Genomic DNA, 27,299 nt, shown 5'->3' with positions numbered 1-27,299 from the left:
TTTGCTGTTCTCTTGTGTTATTCTCCTTAATTAGTTGTAAGTTTCTTTAAGGTTGAGACTCCTTTTACTCAGTTCTACCACCGTTTTGTATGTAATAGATGCTCAGTAAATAGTGGGCATATACATATTTAAATTTTTTTTAAATAGTCTTATTGCAGAAGCATACAGGAGCATCATAGAAAATAGACAAGCAAAAAACAAATCACTTTTTTTTTTTTTGAGACAGAGTCTCACTGTGTCACCCAGGCTGAAGTACAGTGAAGTGATCATGGCTCACTGCAGACCAGACTTCCTGGGCTCAGGCAGTCCTCCTGCCTTAGCCTCCTAAGTAGCTGGGACCATGTGCACACACCACCATGCCTGGCTAATTGTTTTTATTTTTTGTAGAGACAGGGCCTTGCTATGTTGCCCAGACTGGAAAAAGATACTTTTAAAAAAATCCCTCAACCACGTGCGGTGGCTCACGCCTGTAATCCCAGCACGTTGGGAGGCCAAGGTGGACATACACTTGAGGTTTGGAGTTGGAGACCATCCTGGCCAACATGGTGAAACCCAGTCTCTACTAAAAATAGAGAAAAATTAGCTGGGCATGGTGGCAGGCACCTGTAATCCCAGCTACTCAGGAGGCTGAGACAGGAGAATCACTTGAACCTGAGAGGTGGAGGTTGCAGTGAGCCAAGATCATGCCATTGGACCCCAGCCTGGGCAACAGAGTGAGACTCCGTCTCAAAACAAACAAAAACAAAAAAACAAAAAATCCCTCACTGTTGCAGTGTATATAATAATCCATAGTTTCCTACACATTTTAATATATTTATATATGTGTACTTTTTACCAAACTGCAGACTTGTTGTACACAGTGTTTTGTAGACTTTTTTGTTTTAAGTCAGTTGGTTTAGTCATCTAAACTAATAGTCAAGGCCATATTCAGATTATTCCCCAGTTCACCCAAAAAAGTCCCCTTGCAACTGATTTACCCAGATCTTTATCTACTTCATATTATGTTTTTCCAGTTATTAAAATTTTGAAAAAATAATGTGCTTATTATAGAAAATTTGGGAAAATGTGGGAAAAAAAGTAGAAAGAAAATGGGTGTGTCGATGGCAGGAACCCATCTGTTTTAATGCCTGGCACAAAGTAACACTCAATAAATACATGTTAAGAGGGATAATAGAAGAAAATGTCACTGGTCATCAGGCTACAAAATAAAACTGTTAATATTTTGGTTTTCTTCCTGTTTTATTTTTACCGTGGATATGTGAGTGTGTCATACACATGCATATGAATCATATTACATCGATCTTTTACTTATTAAATTGTGAGCATTTCTCCTTGTTACTAAATTTTCCTTAAAACATGCTTTTTGGCTGGGCACGGTGGCTCACGCCTGTAATCCCAGCACTTTGGGAGGCTGAGGTGGGAGGATCACCTGAGGTCAGGAGTTTGAGACCAGCCTGGCCAACATGGTGAAACCCTGTCTCTACTAAAAATACAAAAATTAGCCGGGCATGGTGGCAGACACCTGTCTTCCCAGCTACTCGAGAGGTTGAGGCAGGAGAATTGCTTGAACCCGGGAGGTAAAGATTGCAGTAAGCCTAGATTATACCACTGCACTCCAATCTGGGTGGCAGAGCGCGACTTTGTCTCAAAACAAAACAAAACGAAACAAAACAGAAAACACAAAAAATGAGAAGACCGTGCTTTTTAATGACTGTGTAGAATGCCGTTTTCAAGTTATCTCTGCTGTTTCCCGCTAATGTGGCTTTTCCAGATTTTACCATCATAGAAGAGCATCTTGGTGAAAAGGTTTGTACATAAATCTTTGACCTTATTGTTGATTATTTCCATAGGATCAAGTCTTAGAAGTAGAGTTATTAAGTCAGAGGGAGAGCCTGTTGCTGTTTAAGAGGTTATAATAAAATCACTCCTACCAGCAGTGGTTGAGTCCCCATCTCCCTCTCATTTCCTCAGATGATCTGTAATATGCAGTTTTTAAATTACAGGAATTTTTATTTTGAATTAAACTTTTCAGCAGTGTGGAATGTTTGCCTAATTTAAATTTTTTGAATGATTTAAACCTGAGATATGCCTTTATTTAATATAAGGTTAATTTTGCTTAATGCCATGCTCTTTTTAAGGTAACCTATTCTGTTAGCAAAAAAATACAGTACAGTATTCTAGAACTATCTTGTCTAATACAGTAGCCACAAGCCAAATGTGTCACTTGAAGTGAAACTAGTCCAAATTAAGATGTGATTTCAGTGTAAAATAGCAGATTTTAAAAACTAATGTGAAATATATCAGTACTCTTTTACATTGCTCACGTTAAAATAATAATATTGTAGATACTTTGGGTTAAATAAAATTTCATCTGTTTCTTTTTAAATGTGGCTACTAGAAGATTTTTAATTGCATATATGGCTTTATTGTTGTCAGTTGGCCACGCTGCTCTGGAAATGACACTTTTTATTTAGAGAAGAAATATAAGATTAACTTCACTCTTATAGAAAGGAATACATAGATTTTTTAAAATTACATATTACATTTAAACCTCTCAATATATTTTCCATAGTATACATGGGTTGCACAGTAATTTTTCAAGTTACAAGTGTTTGATCACACACTGTAACTTATTATGGTTCTTATGCTCTGAAAGAAATATGTGTGGGAGGACTTGAGGGAGGGTGTTAGGAAACTTACCTGAGGAATTGATCTCTCACCTAAAAATTGAAGGATGTGTGGGAATGTCTTAGGCACTGGGACTGTTAAGTGCAAAGACCCTGTGGCACAAGGGAATGTTAATTATCTACCTTTCAAAAACTGGAAGAAGGCCTAGCCTAGAGCATTGAAAATGGGGAAAGGAGGAGTAAGGCTGGAGAGATAGGAATGGTTTAAAGTCTTTGTTAACTTTTTTTTTTTTTTTTATCTTTATCACAGGAAGAGGATTGGCATGATCAGATTTGACTTTCAAAAAGATTACTTGGGTTGGGCGTGATCGAATACTACTTAGGGAGATTAGTTTAGATGATAATGGCATTTTGCACCAGAGTGGAGTCAGAGGTGAAAAGAGGTAGATATTCCAGAATTGAGGGATTTGTGAGGTGAAATCATTTGTTACAGATATTAAAGGATAAGGAGCTTTGTCAAAGGGGATCTTAAGTTTCTGGTATGGTAACTGGGTTAGAGAGCCCTGGAACATAACCAGCTTTAAGGAAAAAGCTTGAGCTCTGTTCTTGTTAAGCTCAGTTTGAGATCTTTGTGGAATCAAGTGGAGAGGTCTAAGCAGAGAGCTGGCTTGGCTAGGCTGTAAAGATGAATCTGAGAGTCCAAGAATATGGTAATTATTAATAAAAGCCTTAGGTAGATGAAATTGTTTTGGGAAAATTGAGTAAGGATGAAACCTAGATAAACTTATATTACTAATTTGAGTGTGTTTAATACCTATGGGAAAATTGGTTTATTTTGCAGCCTATTTTGTGTAAAAATGAAAGCAAGGAGTAAGATCAAATAAGTTTAAATACATACTGTTTGACATATGTGTAATTAAGTAGATAATCTTACATAATGCTTATTTGATTCTTTGGAAACATTTACCTTTTTCCTGCAGCAGAACATAAACTGGGCTTCCTAACTATCAAACAAGCTGAAGACAATTATTAATAGGTGTTGCTGTTTTTGCTGTATTAATAGATCTAGGCCAGGTGTGGTGGCTCATGCCTGTAATCCCAGCACTTTGAGAGGCCAAGGTGGGTGGATTCCTTGAGATCTGGAGTTTGAGACCAGCCTGGGCAACATGATAAAACCACATCTCTACAAAAAATCTAAAAAATTAGCTGGATATGTTGGCATGCACCTGTAGTCCCAGCTACTGGGGAATCTGAAATGAAAGGATCACTTGAGCTCAGGAGGTCGAGGTTGCAATGAGCTGAGATCACACCACTACACTCCAGCCTGGGCAACAGAGTGAGTGAGATCCTGTTTCAAAAAAAAAAAAATCTAAGGAAAACTTATATAATTATCTTCAAAAATATTGAAAAGGCATTTAAAAATCCATCTGTGATTTTTTAACAAAGCAACTTAAAATAAGAATTACTGAATAATTCTACAATACAATAAAAACATACACCTCAACTCAGAAATCAATATCTTAATTAAGGGTGAATATTAGATTCCTACCTATCACCATTGTTATGAGACTTGGAAAGGAAAAGTCAGTCTACCCTAATTTGCTAGTGATGTGATAGTATACTATGTAAACACCAAGAGCTTTTGTTTATGTAAATAATGCTTGCCAGTTAGATAGGGTGGAAGTGAAGACTACCATTTACATGAGCAGAAAAAGGTAAAATACCTAACAATAAACTTAATAAATGTAAAAATTCTATATTGCTAACAGATTCAATTTTTATGTTATGTAAAATGAACAATTCTATATTTAGGTAATAAAAGTGATCCTTCCTGATGAATGAATTGCCACTTGTTATTCTTTAAATCATTTTAAGTGACATGTGATACTTTTCAAAGCAAAACTCCCAGGAATAGGTTTTATAATATTTGCATACATTTTAGTGAGGCCACGGTTTTTTAAATGGTCGAAATAAATAGTGTTTCTGCCTTAGCCACCCTCCCAAGTGAGTTTTTTTTGGTGTTTTCTTCTTGGTGATTGCTTAAGGTTTGTAGTATTTTCAGTTTTGCTGTGGTTTTCATCTCTCATCTTGTTTATTGTGTGGATGCAAAATGTTGACCTGGAGTATTTGCAGCTAAAATACTTCTGCTACAATGACACTCAAAATCTGAAGCATTGATTTATTTTCTTAAGGCTTTTGTTTTAGCGGCTATTTATAAAAGCAATGAACTTATTAGGAGATAATTTAACTATTTTATACTGAACGCTTTTATACTTTTACTATTTTGATAATATCTTCATTCCTCAAAAAAATTACTAAGAGATTCAGGTATCAAAAATTTGTATTTTCTCTCACCTAAAGCCCAAACAGAATATTTGAGTATTCATCACTTCTTACTTATGGTTAAGTTACCACTTCCTCTTCTTTTCCATATTTCAGATTCTGGGCCAGCAGATGGTAGTTTTCAGTCTCATTAGGTTTCATAAGTTTACACAAAGCACAGGGCAAGTGTTACACGTAAATAAAAAGTTCCGATTTTAATCAGATTAGCAGTGACCCTGGTTTCTGGAAGTAGGGAAGTTTTTTGTTGGTGCTGCTGTTCACATAAGCATTTCTTTGTGTTCATCTGCAAGTGAAACTGTGATTAATTCTTTAAACTTGTTTTTTTTTTTTTCTGAGAATTCCTTAACATTTAAATTATACACTAATTATAGGTGAACCTTCAAAAAGGAATACACAAATGATTTCATAAGCTTTCTAGCTAAGTAGAAAGTAGTAATATTTCCAAAGTGGAATTTCCCATATCTAGAGCTGTCTCAAATACTTATGTATTGTTTCAAAATTGTCACAGTGCTTAAACTTTGATCCTTTTAAGTAAATTTTCAAGTTTCATTTTAAGAAGAGTATTGAAGAGTATTAAAGGTTTAATATTGTGAACTCCTTGTTTTTGAAATCTTAAAGATGTTAAGTTTCTTAGTGCTAGTCTCAGATAAATGTGTACAACACAACTTTAAAATATTTATACAACCAAATCATAAGAGAAAACATTTTTGTAGGAAAAAGTACTGTTGCAGTGATTTACCTATATCAATGAGTTTAGCAGTTCAGTTTAGAAACATTTAGGTCATCCCTGGAGGTATAAAGTCCAATGGCATTCCTATACTCTGGGAACTTAACACAAAGGTTCTCAACCTTAGCTACCCCATTTAGTATCATCTTCGAAACTTTGAAAAATATATAGATGTTTGGGTCTACCCATTCTATTAGAGAAAAAAGTTAATACAAAGCTAAGGTTGAAAACCTGTTGGGGGAAAAACCATGGAAACAAATGTGATTTGCTTTGTTAAATGTAATAGGAAATAGATACAAAGGATGATTAATTCAGACAGGAAACCTGATACAATGAAAAGAACACTGGTTTTGATGTTAGAGTCCCACTTTCCCTACTTATTCTTTGTGGGACCGTGAACAGATTATGTGACTTGTTTCTTCCTCTGTAAAATGGGTTTTTGTGATTAAACTGAATGTATTAATAAACTGGTGTACAAATAAGTACCTTGCACAGTACCTATCACATAGTAACTTAGTAAGTATAGGTGATCTCGCTTCTCCAGACTTCATAGAAAACTTCATGCCTGAATAGAATTTTGAAGGCTTAGTCAGTAGGTTCTCTGGATATATAAGAACAATACATTAGAAGAAATGACGTGTGACAACTTAGAGGTAACGGTGCCAGTGGAGGATCCAGAGGTAATTTTGTCTGGCTGGAACAAAGAGGGAGTCTCTTAGCCACGCTGGCTAAGATACGGAGTTTTAAGCAGACTGCAGTAATCCTGGCCAAAAATAATGGGGCCCTGACAAGGTGTAGGTTGTGGTATGTTAAAACAAATACAGTAAGAGATGTTAAGGAGGTAGAGACTTGATTGATTTAATTTGTGGTAGAGGGGGAGCGATCAGGGGTAACATTCAGATTTCTAGACTTAGAATTCAGAATATAGTGTAGGAACAAGTGGTTTCTGTTTACCTTTTGAGTAGAGGTTGAATTCAGTCTTGGAACTGGGGAATATGGGATGTCTCTGAGACATCCAGGTAGAGAGATTTTAAAAAGGCATTTGGGTAGGTAGATCAGGAGGTCAGACATATAGATAAGGTTTGAGCATTATGAACAGATAAAAACAAAAGGGGGATGAGATTTCTCAGTGATAAGATATGGGGAAGCGGCTGGGCATGGTGGCTTACACCTGTAATCCCAGCACTTATGGAGGCCAAAGTGGGCGGATCACCTGAGGTCAAGGAGTTTGAGACCAGCCCGGCCAACATGGTGAAAACCAATCTCTACTAAAATTACAAAAATTAGATGGGAGTGGTAGCACACGCCTGTAATCCCAGCTACTGCTTGGGAGGTTGAGGTGGGAGAATCGCCTGAACCCAGGAGGCGGAGGTTGCAGTGATCGTGCCACTGCACTCCAGCCTGGGCGATAGAGCAGAGCAAGACTCCAGCTTAAAAAAAAAAAAAAAAAAAAAATAGAAGCCACGGCAATCAGATTCATTGACCGAGAAATAATAGGATGAAAGGAGAATCAAAAGAGAATTGCCAGCAGGGTGTGGTAGCTCAAACCTGTAATCCCAGCACTTTGGCAGTCCAAGGTAAGTGATTGCTTGAGCTCAGGAGGTTGAGACCAGCCTGGGCAACATGGCAAAACACTGTCTTTACAAAAAATTTAAAAATTAGCTGGGTGTGGTGGTGTACACCTATAGTCCCAGTTATTTGGGTGGCCGAAGTGGAAGGATTGCTTGAGCCCAGGAGGCAGAGGCTGCAGTGAGCCATGATTGCACCACTGCACTGCAGCCAGGGCAAAAGAAGGAGACTCTGTCTCAAAAAAAAAAAAAGAATGCTTTTCAGAAATGCTTTTCACTTAAAATGTATTTTAGACACTTTCGCCTATTAGTAATATAGCTTTCTCTTTTTTAATGGCTGCACTTTTTATTTACCCACTTCCTTATTAATTAAGTTTTCAGCTGCTTTTTAAAAAAATTGAACAAACAATACTGGAATTAATACTTTGTGGAAATATCTTTGTATATTTGCATGAATGCATCTGTAGAATACATCTTTGCAGATGAAATTGCTTAGTCAAAAGAATGGAAACAACAGACACCAGAGCCTACTTGAAGGTGGAAGGAGGGAAGAGGGTGAGGATGGAAAAACTACCTGTCAGGTATTATACTTAGGTGATGAAATAATTTGTACACCAAACCCCCATGACACACAATTTACCTGTGTAACAAACCTGCACGTGTACCCCTGAACGTAAAATAAAAGTTTAAAGAATTAAAAACTTAAAAAAGAACTCATTAAAATGTTTGATATGCTACTAAACTGCAGTAGGGTGTGTGAGCCAATATATACTCCTACCAATAGTATCTTTTAGAGAACTTTTACATTGTAGATGCTGCCCCAGAAAAGTTAATGTTTGCAAACTTAAACAATTGCTAAATGCTTTCTGAAAGTGAAAATTGTTAAAATTTGCCAAAGTGTTCAAGTTTTATGTTATGTTTGTATTTTTTAAAATATTATCCTTAAAGTAGCATGCTTCCTAGATTGAAGGTAGTATGAATTTGAAAAATAGTAATTTTCATTTATTACTTTTATGTAAAATTCTGTAAAGAGAAAACGAACACTTTCATTTTATCAAATACTTGGTTCATTGAAATAATGTAATTTAAGAATGCATTTTGTTTTTGTAAGCACCAGAATCAGGGAGGAATTCTTTGTTTTGAAAGAAGCCCTGTTCCCTCCTCTCATATGCTGGAAGTAATAATTAGATTTAGAGGAATTGGATCAAAAGGAAAGAATACTTTTTTATACGTTGTATTAAAACCTATTTCTGGTTTGTAAAATCAGTTTAGAGGGTCATGACCAGCTTTTAAGAAAAAATGAAATAGAACTAAAAATCAGAGTACATAGAGAGTAAGGGTAAATACTGTTTGGTGAAACTTTTTTTTTTTAATGTATGTTGGGTCATCACATAAAATGTATTTCTTCTGTGAGTCACAGAGGAAAATGTGTGAAAATTCTGCTTTATATGACAGGCCAATTCTCAAGTTGTTTCTAACCAGATGTATTTGATACATTGCAAATAATAAATGTTATATATATTTTTCTTTTATCCTTTAGCCTTTCTACCTCTCAGGAAAAGTAAAACTTTAAACCAAGTAAAACACCATTAAAAAAGGTCAACCAGCTAGGAATTTGTTCACCATGGAATTCCTTCCGTAGTTTTTGTGGGGTTACTAGTATCGGCACACCCATTTGTGGCATTACCTGTATACACTCCACGCGCATACACTCTTGAGCACTATTTTGGAATTTCATTTTTCAGGTATACGAAGTTTGTTTTATAATAATTCCCTGAAGAATATCATGTGAGCTATTATCTGTGGATCATTTATGACTGTCTTTAAGTTTGGTTAATTGTTTTGTTTCCTTCGGTCACTTCATTGCCTCCAGGTCATCTTTTTCTCTTAATTGATGGGTGGTAAGAAAACAAAGTAAAATTAATAGCACCTGGCAGAGACTTAATTTGTGCGGTAAATCTGCTGTTACGTAGATCATATTTTAAGGCCAAATTTGTGAGTTGTAGATTATGTAAGACATTGTTGCTTACTTTCTTATTGGCTCAGATCATTGAATTCTAACTGCATTTGGTTGAAGTTTTATAACCTTTAGTAGATGCTGCTTTCTCTAAGAGGTGAGTTGCTCTCATGGTGGGTGTTTGTGATGTAGAAAGCAGCACTGTTGGCCGGGCGCAGTGGCTCACGCCTGTAATCACAGCACTTTGGGAGGCCAAGGCGGGCGGATCATGAGGTTAGGAGATCGAGACCATCCTGGCTAACATGGTGAAACACCGTCTCTACTAAAAATACAAAAAATTAGCCAGGCATGGTGATGGGCGCCTGTAGTCCCAGCTACTTGGGAGGCTGAGGCAGAAGAATGGCATGAACCTGGGAGGTGGAGCTTGCAGTGAGCCGAGATCTTACCACTGCACTGTAGCCTGGGTGACAGAGGGAGACTCTGTCTCAAAAAAAAAAAAAGAAAGAAAGCAGCACTGTCAGAGGAATGGCAGCTGCCACAGCATACATTTTTAGGTTACAGACTAAAGTATTTTTTTCATTTTGAAAGTCCACACAGTAGTTTGTTATTTTGTTTTTCTGGGGATTTTTTTCTCAGAATACACTAGTCACTTGAGGTTTAACTTAGTCTTGACCAGAATGCTAATTTAAAACTTTACAGCAAGAAACTTATGTTGAAGCATGTCAGCTGTTCATGTCAGCTGATTGCAAAATCTTCTGTGGGAAATTTTTCATGTAGTGTTAAAGCAAGTCCTGGGGAGCAAAGAACAAGAAAAATTAGTTGGACTATCCAGAGTGTAGCATTATGCTCTGGCGACACTCGCTGACACCTCTGCTTATACTGAGGAATTGTCTCAAATCAAAGCACATATTCGTGATAGCAGGTCTGTTAAAAACTCACTACAAATTTTTATCATTTAGCTAGGATTTTTTGCAGCTTACATATAATGTACTGCCCCTCTTAACTACTTTCTCTTTAGGCATGTTGCAGCACAAATGACTGGGTTGTTTTTCCCACATTCATCACATTTCAGGCCAGCCTCCCTCAAATCCCACTTATTTACCTTGATTAAATTTGGATATTTCATAACTTATTTGGTAAAGCACTAAGAGACCAGAGGTGTGGTTATATAAATCTAATTGGAGTGTGGGTGAGTTGGAGCACAATTCAGGAGTGGTTAGGAGAATAAATACCCCAGCAAGAATGGTGATAATATATTTAGTTCCTGCTGTGAGCCAGGCTCTGAGGATGCAGTGGTAAACAACAGAGGTCTATGCCTACACAACATTTACAGTCGTTTGAGCTCAAAGTAACTCTTGAAAGAGCAGTTTCAGTAGAGTGGTAGCATGGAAGCCAGATTGTGTTGAGTTGAGGAGTGAGTGGGAAGTTAGGAAGTCGAGAGAGTGAATAGGCACGTCTCTTTCAAGAAGCTTGGTGGTGAGAAAGAGAAGAGCTAGGCCGCACAGAAGAGAGGAGGATTTTCTTTTGTTCTGATTTGTTTTGAATTTGGAAGAGGCTGAACGTTTATAGGAGAGGATCAATAGTGATGGAAAAATTTTTCAAGCCCCTGAGCAAGCAATTGAGAAGAAAAACAGAGGGTCCAGGGATTATCTGTATGCAAGATTATGGATGTAAGCAAGATTTTAGTGAAGGGATGTGAAATCAAGCAGTTTCTGCCTTTCAGATTCTATTTTCATTGCAGAGTTTAAGGGATATGAGAGTAGAGAATTAGAGTGACTAATTTAGTCTGCATCTATATGATAGGAGCTGAGAGTCCTAGGGCAAAAAAATGTTTTCCAAGGGCTAATCCATCTATCCTTATGGCTGCTTCTATTTTGTTGCCCTTGTTATCAATAGTTATCCAATGTTATGTATTCAATTTTATGTTGAAGTACCTTTTGGGAAAAATAGCTAGTAAACTCTCAAATATGGTCAGCTGATATGACAAGTTAAAGGTACAACAATCTCTAATATTTTTATCTTGTTTAAGTTTTACATGAAACTATCCAAATGCAAATGAAATGTGTTATGAGTTTGTGTAGAAGGTTAAAATGTTCAGTAGAAGAAAACTTTTCATGGGAATTTTGAAAACCGACTTCTCTCAAATAACTCATTGCTGTTTAACGTGGTGATTATCACTTGAAAAGTGAAAGTGTGTTGCTGCTCATGTAACTGACATATATGTATTTTTACTTTTATGGGTCAATTGTATTGACATCAAAACTAGAAAGACAAAATATTTTGTTATCACTGTTGACAGTGTAGCTTTTTTAGGGTGATCAACTTCAGTATAAAGATATTTTGCTGCTCATTTTCATTGTTTGCTCATGTTTGGTACTATGTACACTAATACTGAAACAAGGTATTTGCTGCTTGGCATTTTTGTTGGTTATACTGTACTTTCTCGTCTTGTAAAAATCTTTCTCCTTCCAAATTACTCAGCGGTTTCAGAAACCTTTTCTGAACCACTCAGAAACCTTTTGTGAGAATTTTTATAATTGTAATATTTGCTGTCAATCACGTCTAATATTTTAAGACATGTATAAAATATTTGATTAACTTGTGATTAATTCATCACTTACTAGTTATGCTACCTTGCAGGATTACTTAACCTCTTTGAGCTTTTATTTCTTCATCTTTAAAATGGAGCATTTCTACCTCATATGATAATATGAGGAGATAATTGAGATAATTCACGAATTCTCTTCATATAATATTGGCCCATAGTGCACTCAATAAGTATTAATAATGACATTGGTGTAAACACGGAGTGAAAACACGTGGAAGATACTATTTATTTAACAAATGTCATCTTAAATAATGTACATTATGCACTTGGTGACTTAGTGACATACAGTTGTTGTCTGATATCTTGGGTTTTTGTTTTTAGGTTGGCAAGTTAATTAGAGGCTCTCCCTGTATTTGTTAGTTTCTGTTGTGCTAATATGCTAAGAACAAAAGAAAAAACACCCAAAAAGAAAAAACAATTATTTCTGTAGATTTTAAAATTTAGAGCCATGAAAACAACTGTGATATCATAGCACTTTAAATATATTGAAAACCAAAAAGTTAACTGAAACCCAAATCTTCATGTGGTTCAGAAGAAGGGCTCTTTTCTACTTCTTTATGACTCTCAAGCAGAAATGTAGGCGGGCAAATTCATTGACAGTACATTTTGATATTACCTTAAAATTTCCATAAGGATATTATAATAAAGATTTTGAATAATTTGAACTACTGTACACCAGACAACACTTGTAATGTAAATTGATGTTGTTAATGCTTATGTAATATTTTCATTCATTTTCTAAAGAAAACACAGTTTTTCTTTCTTGTTTTTTCCTTCACTCACCCAAATGACTCATTATAAACCTCGGACATACAGTGGTAAAAAGCTGGTGATTTTTTTTGCCATCCATTAAATATACTTTGCTAATGTCATTGATACTATTGAAGTCATTAGCATATTTCAGATACAGTTGTTTTTCTTCTCCCTTTTCTTATCATCCTTCTTTCTACAATATCTTCTTCACCCTCCATCCTAGTCCCTATAAAAATAAGTTTAGAGTGAAGGGCCAAGGGTGAAGCTGGATTGGATAATCTAGGTCAGTTTATCTGCGCTTGAAAGATGATGTGCACATTGATACAGCTGGACTGATACCCTATAAAGGATGGGAGTTTCTCCCAGTTGAGCAGTGTGTGCTGTATGTTTTTAGCTTGTCTGGAAGGAACTCTCGATGTTTGATTCTGAAAAGATTGCTAGAGGACCTCTTACTTAGAGACACTCTGCCCCCCTCAAATGTGAGCCCATGGACCTTTAGGGTGCATGATACTGTGTGTGGATGATAGGGAGTAGGAGGGTACCAGGGATTAACTACGCCTTAGAGGAATATGTAGGGAATACCCTATATATTTCCCACAAATGGTGAATCCTTTCCATCCCAACCAAGCACCTTCTAAATTCTTGTGGTTGTTCATCTAACCAAATAGGAGCTACAGGCAGTTTACTTCAAGATACCAGTGAGACCTTCTGAGTTACATTTTTCTATTTCACTTCAAAGCTTCCATCTTTTAACAGACTAGTAACTGGACCCTGGAGTTTGTTTAGAGGTTATGATCTCAGTCCTTTAACCTTGGGCTTCAGATTTAGTTTGTTATCAGCATCCCCCACCCCCCAAGCCTATGAAATTATGTAGTTATATAAGTCAAGTTTTATATTTTCTAAGGATTAGTTATAAAAATTGACAATAAAGTCAACTTCAATAAAGTCAATGTATCTTTAGTGTGGTTATGAATATTTCTTAAGTGACTTATTCTTTGAGTGACCTTTTAAAATATAGAGTCATATGAATGTTTGCGCCAATTAAGCAAACATTGACTTAGATTTTGTTACAGATAGATTATTATTTTAGCCACAGAGTTGGTCAAAGTTAAAATATAATGGTAGTTGATCATTTACTTAGTGCACAGAATGTGCCAGGTACTGAAGGTCTGGTATAGTTTTAGTACATATTATCAAACACTTTTCTAAGTATCTGTACCAGTTTATACTTCCACCAGTAAAGTGTGGGAATCACAGTTTCTCCATGTCCTTACCAAAAGTGGCTATGGAGAGAACAATTTTATTTTAATTTTAGTCATTCTGGTAGATATATAGTGGTATCTTATTGTTGTTTTAATGTGCATTTTTCCCTGATGACTTTTTATATGCTGTTGGCTATTTGGATATCCTGTCTTGTGAAATACCTGTTCAGATATTTTGGCCATTTTTCTGTTGGATTGTTTCACATGAATTTGTAGGAATTCTTTACATATTCTGGATATGAGTTCTTTGACAGTTACATGTGTTGCGCATATCTTCTCCCAGGCAATGGCTTTCTTGGTTTTTCAGTCTATGGTATTCTTTTGATGAACAGAAGTTTTAAATTTTAATGCAGTCCAATATATCAATCTTTTCTATAGTCAGTATTTCTGTTTCTTGTTTAAAACATTTATACCTTTCCTAAGGTCATACAAATAATCTCTTCTGTTATCTTCTAGAAGGCTGATTGCTTTACCTTTCACATTTAGGCCCATGATCTGTCTATCTGGACCTTAGTTCTGTGTAAGATGTTAGAATCAAATATTTTTTTCCTGCCTGTGTGGATATCCAGTTAATCTAGCGTCATTTGTTGAAAAGTATCCTTTCCCCTCCACACTGTAGTGGCATCTGTATTACAAGACCATGGGACTTTAAACCAAGTCTTGATATCAGGTAGTTTAAGTCTTCCAACTTTGTTTTTCTTGAGAAACTATTTTTAAATGGCCAAATAGTCTCTACAGTTGTTGGCCCCATTCCTTCCTTCCTTCTGCCTTCTCAAGCCCATCTTTCCTTTTGACCCCAGAGCTTACAACTTATAGACTCATCATCTCTTCTCTTCCATGACGATTTCAGACTAGAGGCTAGAATTCCGTAAGCAAGTGCAGCTTCTCTTTTGGTGGAAGATTAACACAGAATCACCTTCACCTGTTGTATGCCCTGCCATCCTGGCTACTAATTTGACTCGGGGCTTAGGTTCCACTGCTGATTGCTGTTGGGCTTCTGGACTGTTTCCCTGACCCCTTTATATTGGACCTTCTATGCCAGAATTCCCAAACCCAAAACCCTCTGATTTTCCTGGTTTGTAGCCCTGAAAGTCGGCTTCAGTTTGCACTTTTATTAATTATTTTTATTCACCTATATTGTCCCCTAATCTCCTTATAAGGATGTGATTTCTCATAGACAAGTCTCCAAAGTACAGGAAGCCCACCCCAAATTCTCTATGCTCTAACTACTAGGATATCCTGTTTGCTACCCAATTATGAGACCCTCCTGTCAACTGTTTTTGTATACGGTGGCTTGCAAGACAATAGCTGCATTATTTATTTGCTCCCCTCTAACAGGTCTTAGAATAAGTAGACATAAAAATGGCAAGTTACACACAAGCATGCACGCTTGTTTGTACAGGTTATAAAGAAATTAGATGACTAATTGGAACTCCTTGTGGTGTGGATGGAGAAAGTAGTCCATTAAGAAGGATGAAGAAACATTTATTCAGTTTGTTGTGTGCCAGACACAGTACTAAAGTAGCTCATCTATCCTTTTTTTCCCCTATTAAGTAGGAACAGCTATTTAAAGCCCATATTTTATGTGTTAAAGTGGATTATATAAATGAAACTTTATTTGTAAATTCATTATACAAGTAATACTTCAATTAACATGAAGCTTCTTTTAAGTAGCGTTGGCCTAGACACAGAGGAATTTTCTGGAAAGTTTTGAGCCTCCCCTACACTGACTGGTTTGAGGATACTTAGAAGCAATGGCACTCCCTTAGGTTTCCAAAGGGTAAGTTGAGTCAGAGCCAAGACCTGCTGCAGGGGAACATGGAGCAGCCCAAGTTCTCACCATCAATAGGTGACCCCCCCTTTTGAGAAATATGAAAATGTTTTTACTCTAGAAGGCCAATAAAGCCTGTCTCACCTGTAATGGAAAATAGAGTACCTTGCAAAGGTATGACAGGAAGAAAAACTTTCAGAGTTGTTGCTTTGGTTACAAAGTTTCTGATTCATATCTTTGTATTTGCATTAATGTCTGAGTTTGGAATAGGTTGTGAACCAATACATTATTTCATTTTAAACAGTAAAAGTTTTGGGAAAAGCAATAGGTTAATCACAGATTAGACTAGAAAAAAAAGCCATCACACATAGTTCTTTGAAAGTAAGGTATTATGGGCATGTAAAATGGTACAGCCACTCTGGAAAAGAGTTTGGCAGTTTTTTACATAACTAGACATGTACTTACCATGATACCCAGCAGTCACACTCTTGAGCATTTATCCCAGATAAATGAAAACTTACGTGTCCAGAAAGACCTGTACATAGATGTTCCTAGCATCCTTATTATACATACTATTTATATATGCTATTATTATGTATATACTATTTATACTATTAGTGTATATGTATGTACACACACACTATACATATGCAATTTATAATAGTAAAATACTGGAAACAACCAAAATGTCCTTCAGCAGGTGAACAGTTGAACAAACTGGTATATCTGTACAGTGGAATGCCACCAGCAATAAAAAAAAGACTAACCTATTGTTACATGCAGCAACCAGAATGGACCTCAAGGGCATTACACTGAGTGAAAAAAATTCAACCTCAAAGGGTTGCATACCTTATTACTCTATTTACATAATAGTCTTGAAATGACAAAACTGTGGCCATGGAGAACAGATTAGTGGTTGCAAGAGAACAGGAATGGAGGTGGAGTGGGGGCAGTTCTGTGTCTTGATAGTGGTGGTAGTTACACAAATCTGAATAGAGGATAAAATTGAACAGAACTATACACAAACACAAATGCACGTTCCTTTTTTTTTTTTTTTTTTAATGAGATGGAGTCTTGCTCTGTTGCCCAGGCTGGAGTGCAGTGGCACGATTTCGGCTCACTGCAACCTCTGCCTCCCGGGTTCAAGCAATTCTCCTGTCTCAGCCTCCCAAGTAGCTGGGACTACAGGCACCCGCCACCACGCCTGGCTAATTTTGTATTTTAGTAGAGATGGGGTTTCACCATGTTGGCCAGGCTGGTCTCAAACTCCTGACCTCAAATGATCCTCCTACCTCGGCCTCCCAAAGTGCTGGGATTACAGGCATGAGTCACCACACCCAGCCTTTTTTTTTTCATGGTAAAAATTGAACAAAGTCTATGAACAATAATGTTAACAGTAATGTACCAACATTGTCATGGTAAATTTTATTTTATGTATATTTTACCACAGTTTTTTAAAAGGTGTTATTGTATAAGTAACACATTTATTCTAAAATACATATATTTAAATGCAGGCATATAAATCTCTTTAATTGCTTTCTTTTTTTCCATTTTGAAACAATCACAAACATAAAAAGTTGCAACGTCAATACAAATAACTTTTTTTTCTGGAACAGTTTAAGACTGCCAGCCTGATGTCCCATCACTACCAAATAGTTTAGTATGTATCTCCTAAAACCAAGAACATTCTCATGCATGACTACAATACTAGCATCACAAGGCTGGGCACGGTGGCTCACGCCTGTAATCCCAGCACTTTGGGAGGCCGAGGCAGGCAGATCACGAGGTCAGGAGATCGAGACCATCCTGGCTAACACAGTGGGGCGGATCACGAGGTCAGGAGATGGAGACTATCCTGGCTAACACAGTGAAACCCTGTCTCTACTAAAAAAAAAATCCAAAAAAAAAAAAAATTAGCCGGGTGTGGTGGCAGGTGCCTGTAGTCCCCGCTACTTGGGAGGCTGAGGCAGGAGAATGGCGTGAACCCAGGAGGCGGAGCTTGCAGTGAGCCGAGATCACGCCACTGCACTCCAGCCTGGGTGACAGAGCTAGACTCCATCTCAAATAAATACATACATACATACATACATACATACATACTACCATCACAATCAAGAAATTAACATTGATACATTGCTGCTATAGTGAATCTTTTGGACCCTGTTAAAGTAGATGATTCACAATCATCCCAGTAACAACCTTTTTAGAAAGATATCAAGTGCTGCATTTACTTCTCACGTCTCTTTATTCTTCTTCAATCTGAAACAGGTTTTCAGTCTTTCCTTGACTTTCATGAGCTTAATACTTTTGAAGATTACAGGCCAGTAATTTTGTAGGCTCTCTCTCAGTTTAAATTTCCCTGAAATTTCCTCCTGAAGTCAGGTGTTGTATTTTTGACAGGATATCCTAGAAGTGACCGTGTATTCTCATTGCATCTCATCAGATGGTGCATGATTTCAATGTTCCCATTACTGATAATGTTCATGTTGATCACCTGATTAAGGTAGTGTCAGGCTTCACCCTGTAAGCTTATACTTTTTCCCTTTGTAATTAAGTATATTGTGGGGAAGTACTTTGAAACTATGGAAATACCCAGTTCCTCATCTTTCAGTTTATTTACTTACATGTTTATATCTGTGAGGACTCAGTTTATTATTGTATTGATTGGGTTATAATCCATTATCATCTTTATTCCAGTGCTCAAATTGTTCCTGATTTAGTTAGTAGCAGCCCCTTCAAGCTAGCTTTTGTATCGTATCCTTTTGACATGTCACTATTTTATTAATGCTTTTAAATTTTATTTTTACTTACTTTTTTTTGAGATAGGGTCTCACTCTATCACCCAGGCTGGAGTAGTACAGTGGTGTGATCAGAGCTCACTGCAGCCTTGACTTCCTGGACCCAAGCAGTCCTCCCGCCTTAGCCTCCCAAATAGCTGGACTACAGGTGCATGCCACCATGCCTGGCTGATATTTTGTACTTTTTGTAGGGACATAGTTACATCATGTTGCCTAAGGCTGGTCTTGATCGAACTCCTGGGCTCAAGTAATTCACCCCCCTCAGCCTCCCAAAATGCTGGGATTACAGGTGTGAGCCACTGCACCCGGCTGCTTTTAAACTTTAGAAAAAGGAATCCTGTAGTTAATGGCTGTAGAATACGCTGTTGTAGGGATATAGCATAACTTGCTTAATTATCTCTTTGCAGCATTTTGTTTTAGATTTCTTTAAAAAGAGTTTGCATAGTACAACCATTTTGCCTTCTGGAAAGCTTGTAGCAGTTTACACTCACAAGCAACGTGCATGTGTGCAAGGGTTCCTATCCCCACATTCTCATTAACAATCGCAAAGTGATTTTAAATAATAGGAATTTCATAATTAGAGGGACATAGTTAGAGGTCACTAAGCATTAGAAGGGGTTATCAGGACACTAGGCAAGGGAAGAAAATAGGATTTATGTGTATCTTGTACTTTTTTTTCTATTTAAATCAGCAGCAGGAAAGAAGAGTATGGCAGAGCAAAGCAGTTATTTTCTTCTTTATGGTGCTAATTTCATAAGAAAGATAATTTGAAGTAGATATATTACAATGGAGCCTTTTCCTTTTCTTGTGACTTGCTCATTTCTTCCTGGTAACTCTCAGTGACTGACCAATCATTAACCTCAAAGATCCTTTTCAAAATTCTGAAGCCATTCTCCACTAAGCAGCTCTCTGAATGAACTTTGGGAAAGTTGCTCACTAGTTGGCTTCATTTTCCTTACCTCTAAATTAAACTGTGTAGTTTCTACAGTACCTTCACTCTAAAACTGGAAGATCTTAGGAAATTTTATTCTGAGAGAAGGCTAGCTTGCAAAACTGGTTGAATTTTCTAGTAAACATTTTCCTCATGTATCTAACTGGGCAACTGTGAGTTGTAAGAAGTATATGTTTATTATTTATGGGCTGGTTTTATTCTAGGACTTTAGCTGTTAGTCCTCCCTTTGCTTTCTGTTTTTGTTTTTTTTTTTTTTTTTTTTTTGAAACTGAGTCTCACTCTGTCACTCAGGCTGGAGTGCTGTGGCATGATCTCGCCTCATTGCAACCTCCACCTCCCACCTCCCAGGTTCAAGTGATTCTCCTGCCTCAGCCTCCTGAGTAGCTGGTATTACAGATGTGCACCACCACGCCCAGCTAATTTTTTTTTATTTTTAGTGGAGATGGGGTTTCACCATGTTGGCCAGACTGGTCTCGAACTCCTGACCTCAAGCGATCCACCCACCTCAGCCTCCCAAAGTGCTGGGATTATAGGTAGTCCCTTTGCGTCTAATGTTAAATCTGACTTGTGGAACTTTTGACTCCTTAGCACAGAGGAATAGAGTAACTCAGGTTTCATTTAAGAATTAAATACATTAGGCTGGGCGCGGTGGCTCATGCCTGTAATCCCAGCACTTTGGGAGGTCGAGGTGGGCAGATTATGAGATCAGAAGATCAAGACCATCCTGGCTAACATGGTGAAACCCCATTTCTACTAAAAATACAGAAAAAAAAAATTAGCCAGGTGCGGTGGCGGGTGTCTGTAGTCCCAGCTACCTGGGAAGCTGAGGCAGGAGAATGGCGTGAACCTGGGAGGCAGAGCTTGCAGTGAGCCGAGATCACGCCACTGCACTCCAGCCTGGGTAACAGAGAGAGACTCCATCTCAAAAAAAAAAAAAATAAAATAAAATAAATATATTAAAAAGAAGCTATTATAAATTAATTAGTATGGGAAGGATTATTCAACAAAAGGGGTTAAGACCATTGCTTGGCTGTTTAGAAAAAAAAAATTCACCTTACATTTTTGCTTTACATCATACACCAAAATAAGTTCTAAATGTGTTAAAATTAAATTTTTTTAACCCTAAAAGTAGAAGAAAACAAAAGTGAATATTTATTAAATTTTATATGATAGCGAAATAATGAAGAAAGTTGCATAAAACTTTCTTCATCTTCCTGAAAAGATCAATTGATTTGACTTCCTAAAATTAACTTGGGAAAACAGCTTGGCAGTTTCTTATAAAGTTGAGCGTGCTACATGACCCAGTATTCACACTCCTGGGTTTATATATTTTAGAGAAATGAAAACGTGGGTTCACATAGTAATCTGTACATGAATGTTCATAGCAGTTTTATTTGTAATAGGAAAATACTGGAAACAACCCACATAACCTATATGGAGTGAATAGGTAGACAACCTGTGGTACATCTATACAATAGAACACTAGTTAGCAATGAAAAGGAGTCAGACCCAGGAGTGGTGGTGTGCACCTGTAGTCTCAGCTACCCAGGAGGCTGAGACAGGAGGATTGCTCAGCCCAGGAAACCAGCCTGGGCAACATAGTGAAACCCTCTCTCCAAAAAAGAAAAAAGGAATGCACTGTTGACACATGCAGCAACATGGATAGCTCTCAAGGGCATTAGGCTGAAGGAAAAAGCCAGCTTCAAAAGGTTATGTATTTTGTGATTCTATTCATATAACATTCTTGATGTAACAAATTATAATGATGTAGAATAGATCAAGGATTAGGGTTTAGGGAAGAATGTGACTATTAAGGGGTAACATGAGGGAGTTTTTTTGTGTTGATAGAATAGTTCTTATCCTGATTGTAGTGATGGTCACTCTAATGTAATCCACACACATAAAATTTTTAGAACTGTACACACACACATACACACACACACATACAACTGGTGAAATCCAAACAAGGTCTGTACCTGAGTTAATAGTATTGTACTTATGTCAGTTTCCTGGTTTGACCACGTGTTATGCTTATTACTATATTACCACTGGGAGAAGCTGAGTGGAATATACATAAAAATGCTTTTATTTCCAACTTGTTTTGAGTCTTAAACTATTTCAAATTTTAAGTTATTTAAAATTAACTTGGGTCAGAAATAAACATTGAAAAGCCAAATGAAGAAAATATTTGTAACAATTATTAGAGAGAAAATTTTTATGCCTTTTATTTATTAATATAAAGAACTCATACAAATCCATAAGGCAAGCACTGAATCCTTAATGAATTGAAGGAGAACTTAACAGAATAAGCATGTACCCAGGAGAAAATTTTGTAGGTGTACTTTTGTAAGTGTATATTCAGAATTGTCTGGAATCCCCACAATCAATCAGTGTGCCGCCCGTGCTCTTGGTAACATGTTGTCTAAGAGAACTTTTTTTTTCCCCGGTATATTATAGCTGTGTAAAGTAATTTCACCTAAGAGAAAAATAGATTAAAAGATACAAAACATTATGCAGGAAATGGTCAAGGAAAAAAGGAGACAAAAGAGAGCATTGTAAATTTGCATTGTTTTAAAGTAGCTTTGAGAGAATTTTGAAAGATCTTTTTCTATGTAATCTGTCCCCTCCAAAAAAAATTTTTTTTTTTTTACAGGTGTAAATTAATTATTTGAAAGCAACTGAACAATGGAGCCAGACATCATTCGAATGTACTCTTCATCCCCACCACCACTAGACAATGGAGCAGAGGATGATGATGATGATGAATTTGGGGAATTTGGCGGGTTTTCAGAAGTTAGCCCTTCTGGTGTAGGGTTTGTTGATTTCGATACAGCAGATTATACTCGTCCCAAGGAAGAGTTTGTACCTTCAAACCATTTTATGCCAATTCATGAATTCTCAGAAAATGCAGATAGCCTTACAAGCTTTAAGTCCATTAAAAATGGTAATGATAAGGACATCACTGCTGAACTTTCTGCTCCTGTGAAAGGACAGTCTGATGTTTTACTTTCTACCACCAGCAGAGAAATAATTTCATCTAAAACATTAGATACTTCCATTGATGGCATGGAAAGTCCAGGAAATTTAAATAAAGTAGTGGAGCAGAGACAGAATGTTGGAACACTTGAAAGTTTCTCTCCAGGAGATTTTAGAACTAATATGAATGTTGTTCATCAAAACAAGCAGTTAGAGAGCTGCAATGGTGAAAAGCCTCCTTGTCTGGAGATTCTAACAAATGGGTTTGCAGTGTTGGAAACTGTAAATCCTCAGGGAACAGATGATCTGGACAATGTAGCTGATTCAAAGGGATGGAAGCCTCTTAGCACTCATAGCACTGAGTATAATTTAGACTGTGTACCTAGTCCTGCTGAGGAATTTGCAGATTTTGCCACATTTTCCAAAAAGGAAAGGATACAACTAGAAGAAATAGAATGTGCAATTTTAAATAATAGAGAAGCACTAACCATTCGGGAAAACAATAAAATTAATAGAGTCAATGAACTGAATTCTGTAAAAGAAGTGTCTTTGGGTAGAAGCTTGGATAACAAAGGAGACACTGATGGAGAGGATCAGGTTTGTGTTTCAGAAATAAGCATAGTGACTAACAGAGGTTTCAGTGTTGAAAAACAAGGCCCTCCAACACTGCAACAGGATGAATTTTTACAGTCAAGTGTTCAGTCAAAGGCTTGGAGTTTGGTAGACTCAGCTGATAATTCAGGAGCCATTAAGAGAGAAGAACGTAAAACTGAAGAAAAACTTGACTTACTTACTTCTAAATGTGCTCACCTATGCATGGATTCTGTTAAAACTTCTGATGATGAAGTCGGTTCTTCCAAAGAAGAAAGTAGTAAGTTGACTAATTTCCAAAGCCCAAACATTGACCCCACAGAAGAAAATGATTTGGACGATTCTGTAAGTGTAAAAAATGGTGATAGTAGTAATGACTTTGTGACTTGCAATGATACCAATGAAGATGATTTTGGTGATTTTGGTGACTTTGGCACTGCCAGTGGCTCATCTCCACCTTTTGTTACTGGTACTCAAGATTCAATGAGTGATGCCACTTTTGAAGAGTCTTCAGAGCACTTTCCACATTTTAGTGAACCAGGTGATGACTTTGGAGAATTTGGGGATATAAATGCTGTTTCTTGCCAAGAGGAGACAATATTAACAAAGTCAGACCTAAAACAGACTTCTGATAATTTATCAGAAGAATGTCAATTGGCAAGAAAATCTAGTGGAACAGGCACTGAACCTGTTTCAAAACTTAAAAATGGGCAAGAAGGTGAGTTTGGACATTTTGATTCTGTGCCAAATATTCAGGATGACTGCAGTGGTTTTCAAGACTCTGATGATTTTGCAGACTTCAGTTCAGCTGGTCCTAGCCAAGTTGTAGATTGGAATGCTTTTGAGGATGAACAAAAAGATAGTTGTTCTTGGGCTGCTTTTGGAGACCAGCAGGCTACTGAATCTCATCATCGAAAGGAAGCCTGGCAGTCACATAGGACAGATGAAAATATTGACACTCCAGGAACCCCCAAAATGCACAGTGTACCTTCAGCAACTTCCAAAGGAGCAGTTGCTAGTGGCCATTTACAGGAATCAGCCACTTCAGTTCAGGTATTTACTAATTTTCTCTAGTTTGTATGACGTAATTGTTGTAGAGGCTTCTAATTTCAGCTTTTCAAAAAATGTTTTTTCAGCTGAGTACCTGTTGAAGGAATCTTGTTATGTTGTATAATGCCTGTCTGATTTGTGGGTTGGTTACATTTTTCACAACCCTTTGGGAAACTAATAATAGTCCTATAGTAAAGCACAAAAGATTTTCTTTATCTCAATGAGTTTCATTAATATTTACAGATATTCAACTTGGATTTTTTTAGTGACTATAAATACCATTTATGTTAAAAAAAAAAAAAGCCCACACTTATTAGCTAATTAATGGTTCCAGTAAATCCTTCAGTATTACCCTTTACAGTGATTTTAAAAGAAGGTTAAACTGAGATTTAGATTTTTTTTTAAGCTTAAGAAAAAAATGTTAATTTTGTCCATCAAAGACCTAGGAAATTCAAGTACGGTTTTGATTCCAGGAGAGAACAAGCAGAATTTGAAACCTCATTCTGTGCCAAAGGCTATAGTGAATTGAAGAATAGAAACTAGAAAAAAGCAAATTTTCTTTTCCTCATAATTTAGCAGCTACTAAAAGACTTGGGGTGAGGGTATGAGATGAATTAAGGTTTAGTCCTAAAATAAGAAACAACTATAGGTTCACTTATTGTAGTTGTATTTATTTGCCTATACTTTCTTACAAATGTACCTGTTAGCTCTTCCTAGAGAGTAGGTGTGTCAGGGAGAATGTTTTTACCCCTTAGCTCCTATACATTATCCTTTTTTGATTCAGACTCTTTCAGAAAATATTCATTAAGATTCACTTTGACCTAAAGTAGCCCCTAGAGGTGTAGCTTGATATCTAGGTTGTTCCCCAGTCCAGAGTTGTACCCTGTGCTAAATTTTACCTTTTTTCAACTCCAGGGGTGTGGAAGAGGGCACTCCCTTGAATGTCACTGCCTTATACTGACAATTGATATATGTAACTAACACCTGATCCACAAGCTTATTTTAAATATGCCATTAATAAACTTGGAATCTACAAACTTTATTTATCCAATTATCTTTTGCTAAGAAAACCATTTTCAATTGGAAATCTTTCCAAAGTCTTTGTAATTGAAATAGTTATACTTCATTGCCTTGATAACTTTGACACAGTAAGATATTAGAGAAACTATGGTATTACCAGTTGGTGTGCATAGCTAATCGCTTTTTAGTTGGCTTTTGTGTCTGGGTAGTTTAATTTGCTAATTCAGTTATTACATGGTTTGACTAATGTGTATTATTCCTATTGAGTAATTCATTATTTAGGCAGAACCTTGCCATTTTAAACAAGAAGTGAACTAATTAGTTCTAATTATGATGCTAAATGAGAACTGTTGCTTTTGACCTAACCCTTTCCCTATTTAGTTTCATCTCACTAGAGGATAGGGTGACACTAGTATTGGATGATCTTTAATTTGTAGCCTTAGAACTTTTAACATCATCAGATAATGCGTTTTTAAAAGTGTGACCACTTCAAGTAGGAATTTCTTGCATCATACAAGTTGATTGAAGTTATTTATGTATAATTTGATAACTGGATGTAGGAGATGATAAAGCATCTCGGCTTCATGAAATCTGACAGATCTGAGTTTGAATCTTGACCCAGCCTCTTGAAAAGCCTTATGATTTTGGATAGGTTACTTCTGAACTCAGCTGTATATACAAAGAAGATAATATCTACTTCAAAGAACTTTTGTGAAGATAAAAGGAAATTTTTAAATGAGTGAAGAAATCAATCTGCTAGAAAATAAAAATTTTATAGTATGATTCTTTTTTTTTATAAAAAATAAAACAGAAACTGTATAGATGGGCAAGATACATCAAGAGTTTCTGAGGCCAGGCACAATGGCTCATGCCTATAATCACAGCACTTTAGGAGGCCGAAGTGGGTGGATCACTTGAGGTCAGGAGTTCTAGCCCTGCCTGGCCAACATGGTGAGACCCTGTCTCTACTAAAAATAGGAAAATTAGCTGGGCGTGGTGGCATGCATCTGTAATCCCAGCTACTCAGGAGGCTGAGACAGGAGAATAACTTGAACCCAGCAGGTAGAGGCTGCAGTGAGCCGAGATCATGCCACTGCATTTCAGCCTGGGCTACAAGAGAGAGACTCTGTGACACACACACACACACACGACTTTCTTGGATTTGTTTGGCTCAGGCCTCATGCTTTTATTTTTGCTAATGGGTTATGGAAAATGAACAGAATTTGGATGTTGGGAAAGAGAAACTGCTGGAGGAGGCCAGAAGAACTTTGGGAAGAAAATTGAAGTAGTGAAATGGATAACCCCTGCTGAGTAAGTGACTGAGTCAGAAGTGGAGAAAGATTGAACCAAGACTCTCATTCTTACCCTGCTGTTGTGAAGGAGAGTTGCAGCTGGCACTTTCTTTCTTGGGCTTCAGATTCTGCTGGAAGAGTGTATTAATTTAGCCCTTTTGGAGAGGATTAGATTTATTGGTATTTTTCTTTAAAATGTTTTCCCTAGTTGCTCCGGACAGTGTTCCAAACAAGCACAGAATTCCTTTTTTTTTTTTTGAGACAGAATCTTGCTGTGTCGCCCAGGCTGGAGTGCAGTGGCACGATCTCAGCTCACTGCAGCCTCCACCTCCTGGGTTCAAGCAGTTCTGCTGCCTCAGCCTCCTAAGTAGCTGGGAATACAGGCCCGCACCACTACACCCAGCTAATTTTTGTACTTTTACTGGAGATGGGGTGTCACCATATTGGCCAGGCTGGTCTCGAACTCCTAGACCTCAGGTGATACACCCAGCTTGGCCTCCCAGAGTGCTGGGACTATAGGCATGAGCCACTGCGCCTGGCCTCCTCATATATTAATAACAGTAAGCAATATAAGTTTTTTAGTGGTAAAAGTTGAAATGATTTATTCCTGTTCAATCTTACCTGGATGCCACAAGTGTCCCGAACAAAATGCCATCAAGTGGTTTTGTCCGAATTTTGCTTTGACAGAATGTGAGTGTTTTAGAATTCAGAGCTTCATTAAATTAAACAAACATGGCAATTTGATTTAATTTGTTTGATTAAGCAAGCATGGAAAACAAATCTTTGTTTTGTGAAGTCAGACGAATGGTATAGTTGGTCATTTCAGATTTCTTCCACTTTTCACTATTTGGTATGTGACATTGTCCAGGTCCCCCCCTTTTTTTTTTAGCACTTTCCTATTTTTAGCCCACCAAAAAGATATCTTAAAATGTTAATAAATATGTCTTCCTTGGGGTTAGTGCAATAATTTGTTACTTAGGTAGGGAAAAGTCAAGCAAGAATTC

At 37.0% G+C, this 27,299-nt stretch overlaps 1 protein-coding gene across 3 annotated transcripts in view; it reads left to right on the top strand.

Annotated features, from left to right (window-relative positions):
* AFTPH (aftiphilin) overlaps window positions 1-27,299 on the top strand; it is a 71,343-nt gene that overhangs the window by 5,112 nt on the left and 38,932 nt on the right. For all 3 annotated transcript variants that reach the window (XR_001888773.1, XM_017890040.1, XM_017890039.1), the window contains exon 2: window positions 22,020-23,986. Coding sequence is in view for 2 of the 3 variants with exons in the window: in XM_017890040.1 (XP_017745529.1) it covers window positions 22,052-23,986 (1,935 nt within the window). In the remaining variant the exon portion in view is untranslated. The remainder of the gene's footprint in view (window positions 1-22,019; window positions 23,987-27,299) is intronic.

The sequence above is a fragment of the Rhinopithecus bieti genome, unplaced genomic scaffold (assembly GCF_001698545.2).
Source record: "Rhinopithecus bieti isolate Rb0 unplaced genomic scaffold, ASM169854v2 scaffold_19018, whole genome shotgun sequence".
In the NCBI taxonomy this organism is placed as follows: Eukaryota; Metazoa; Chordata; class Mammalia; order Primates; family Cercopithecidae; genus Rhinopithecus; species Rhinopithecus bieti.
The sequence above is the reverse complement of the archived record's forward strand: the minus strand, read 5'-3'. Positions and strand labels throughout refer to the sequence as shown.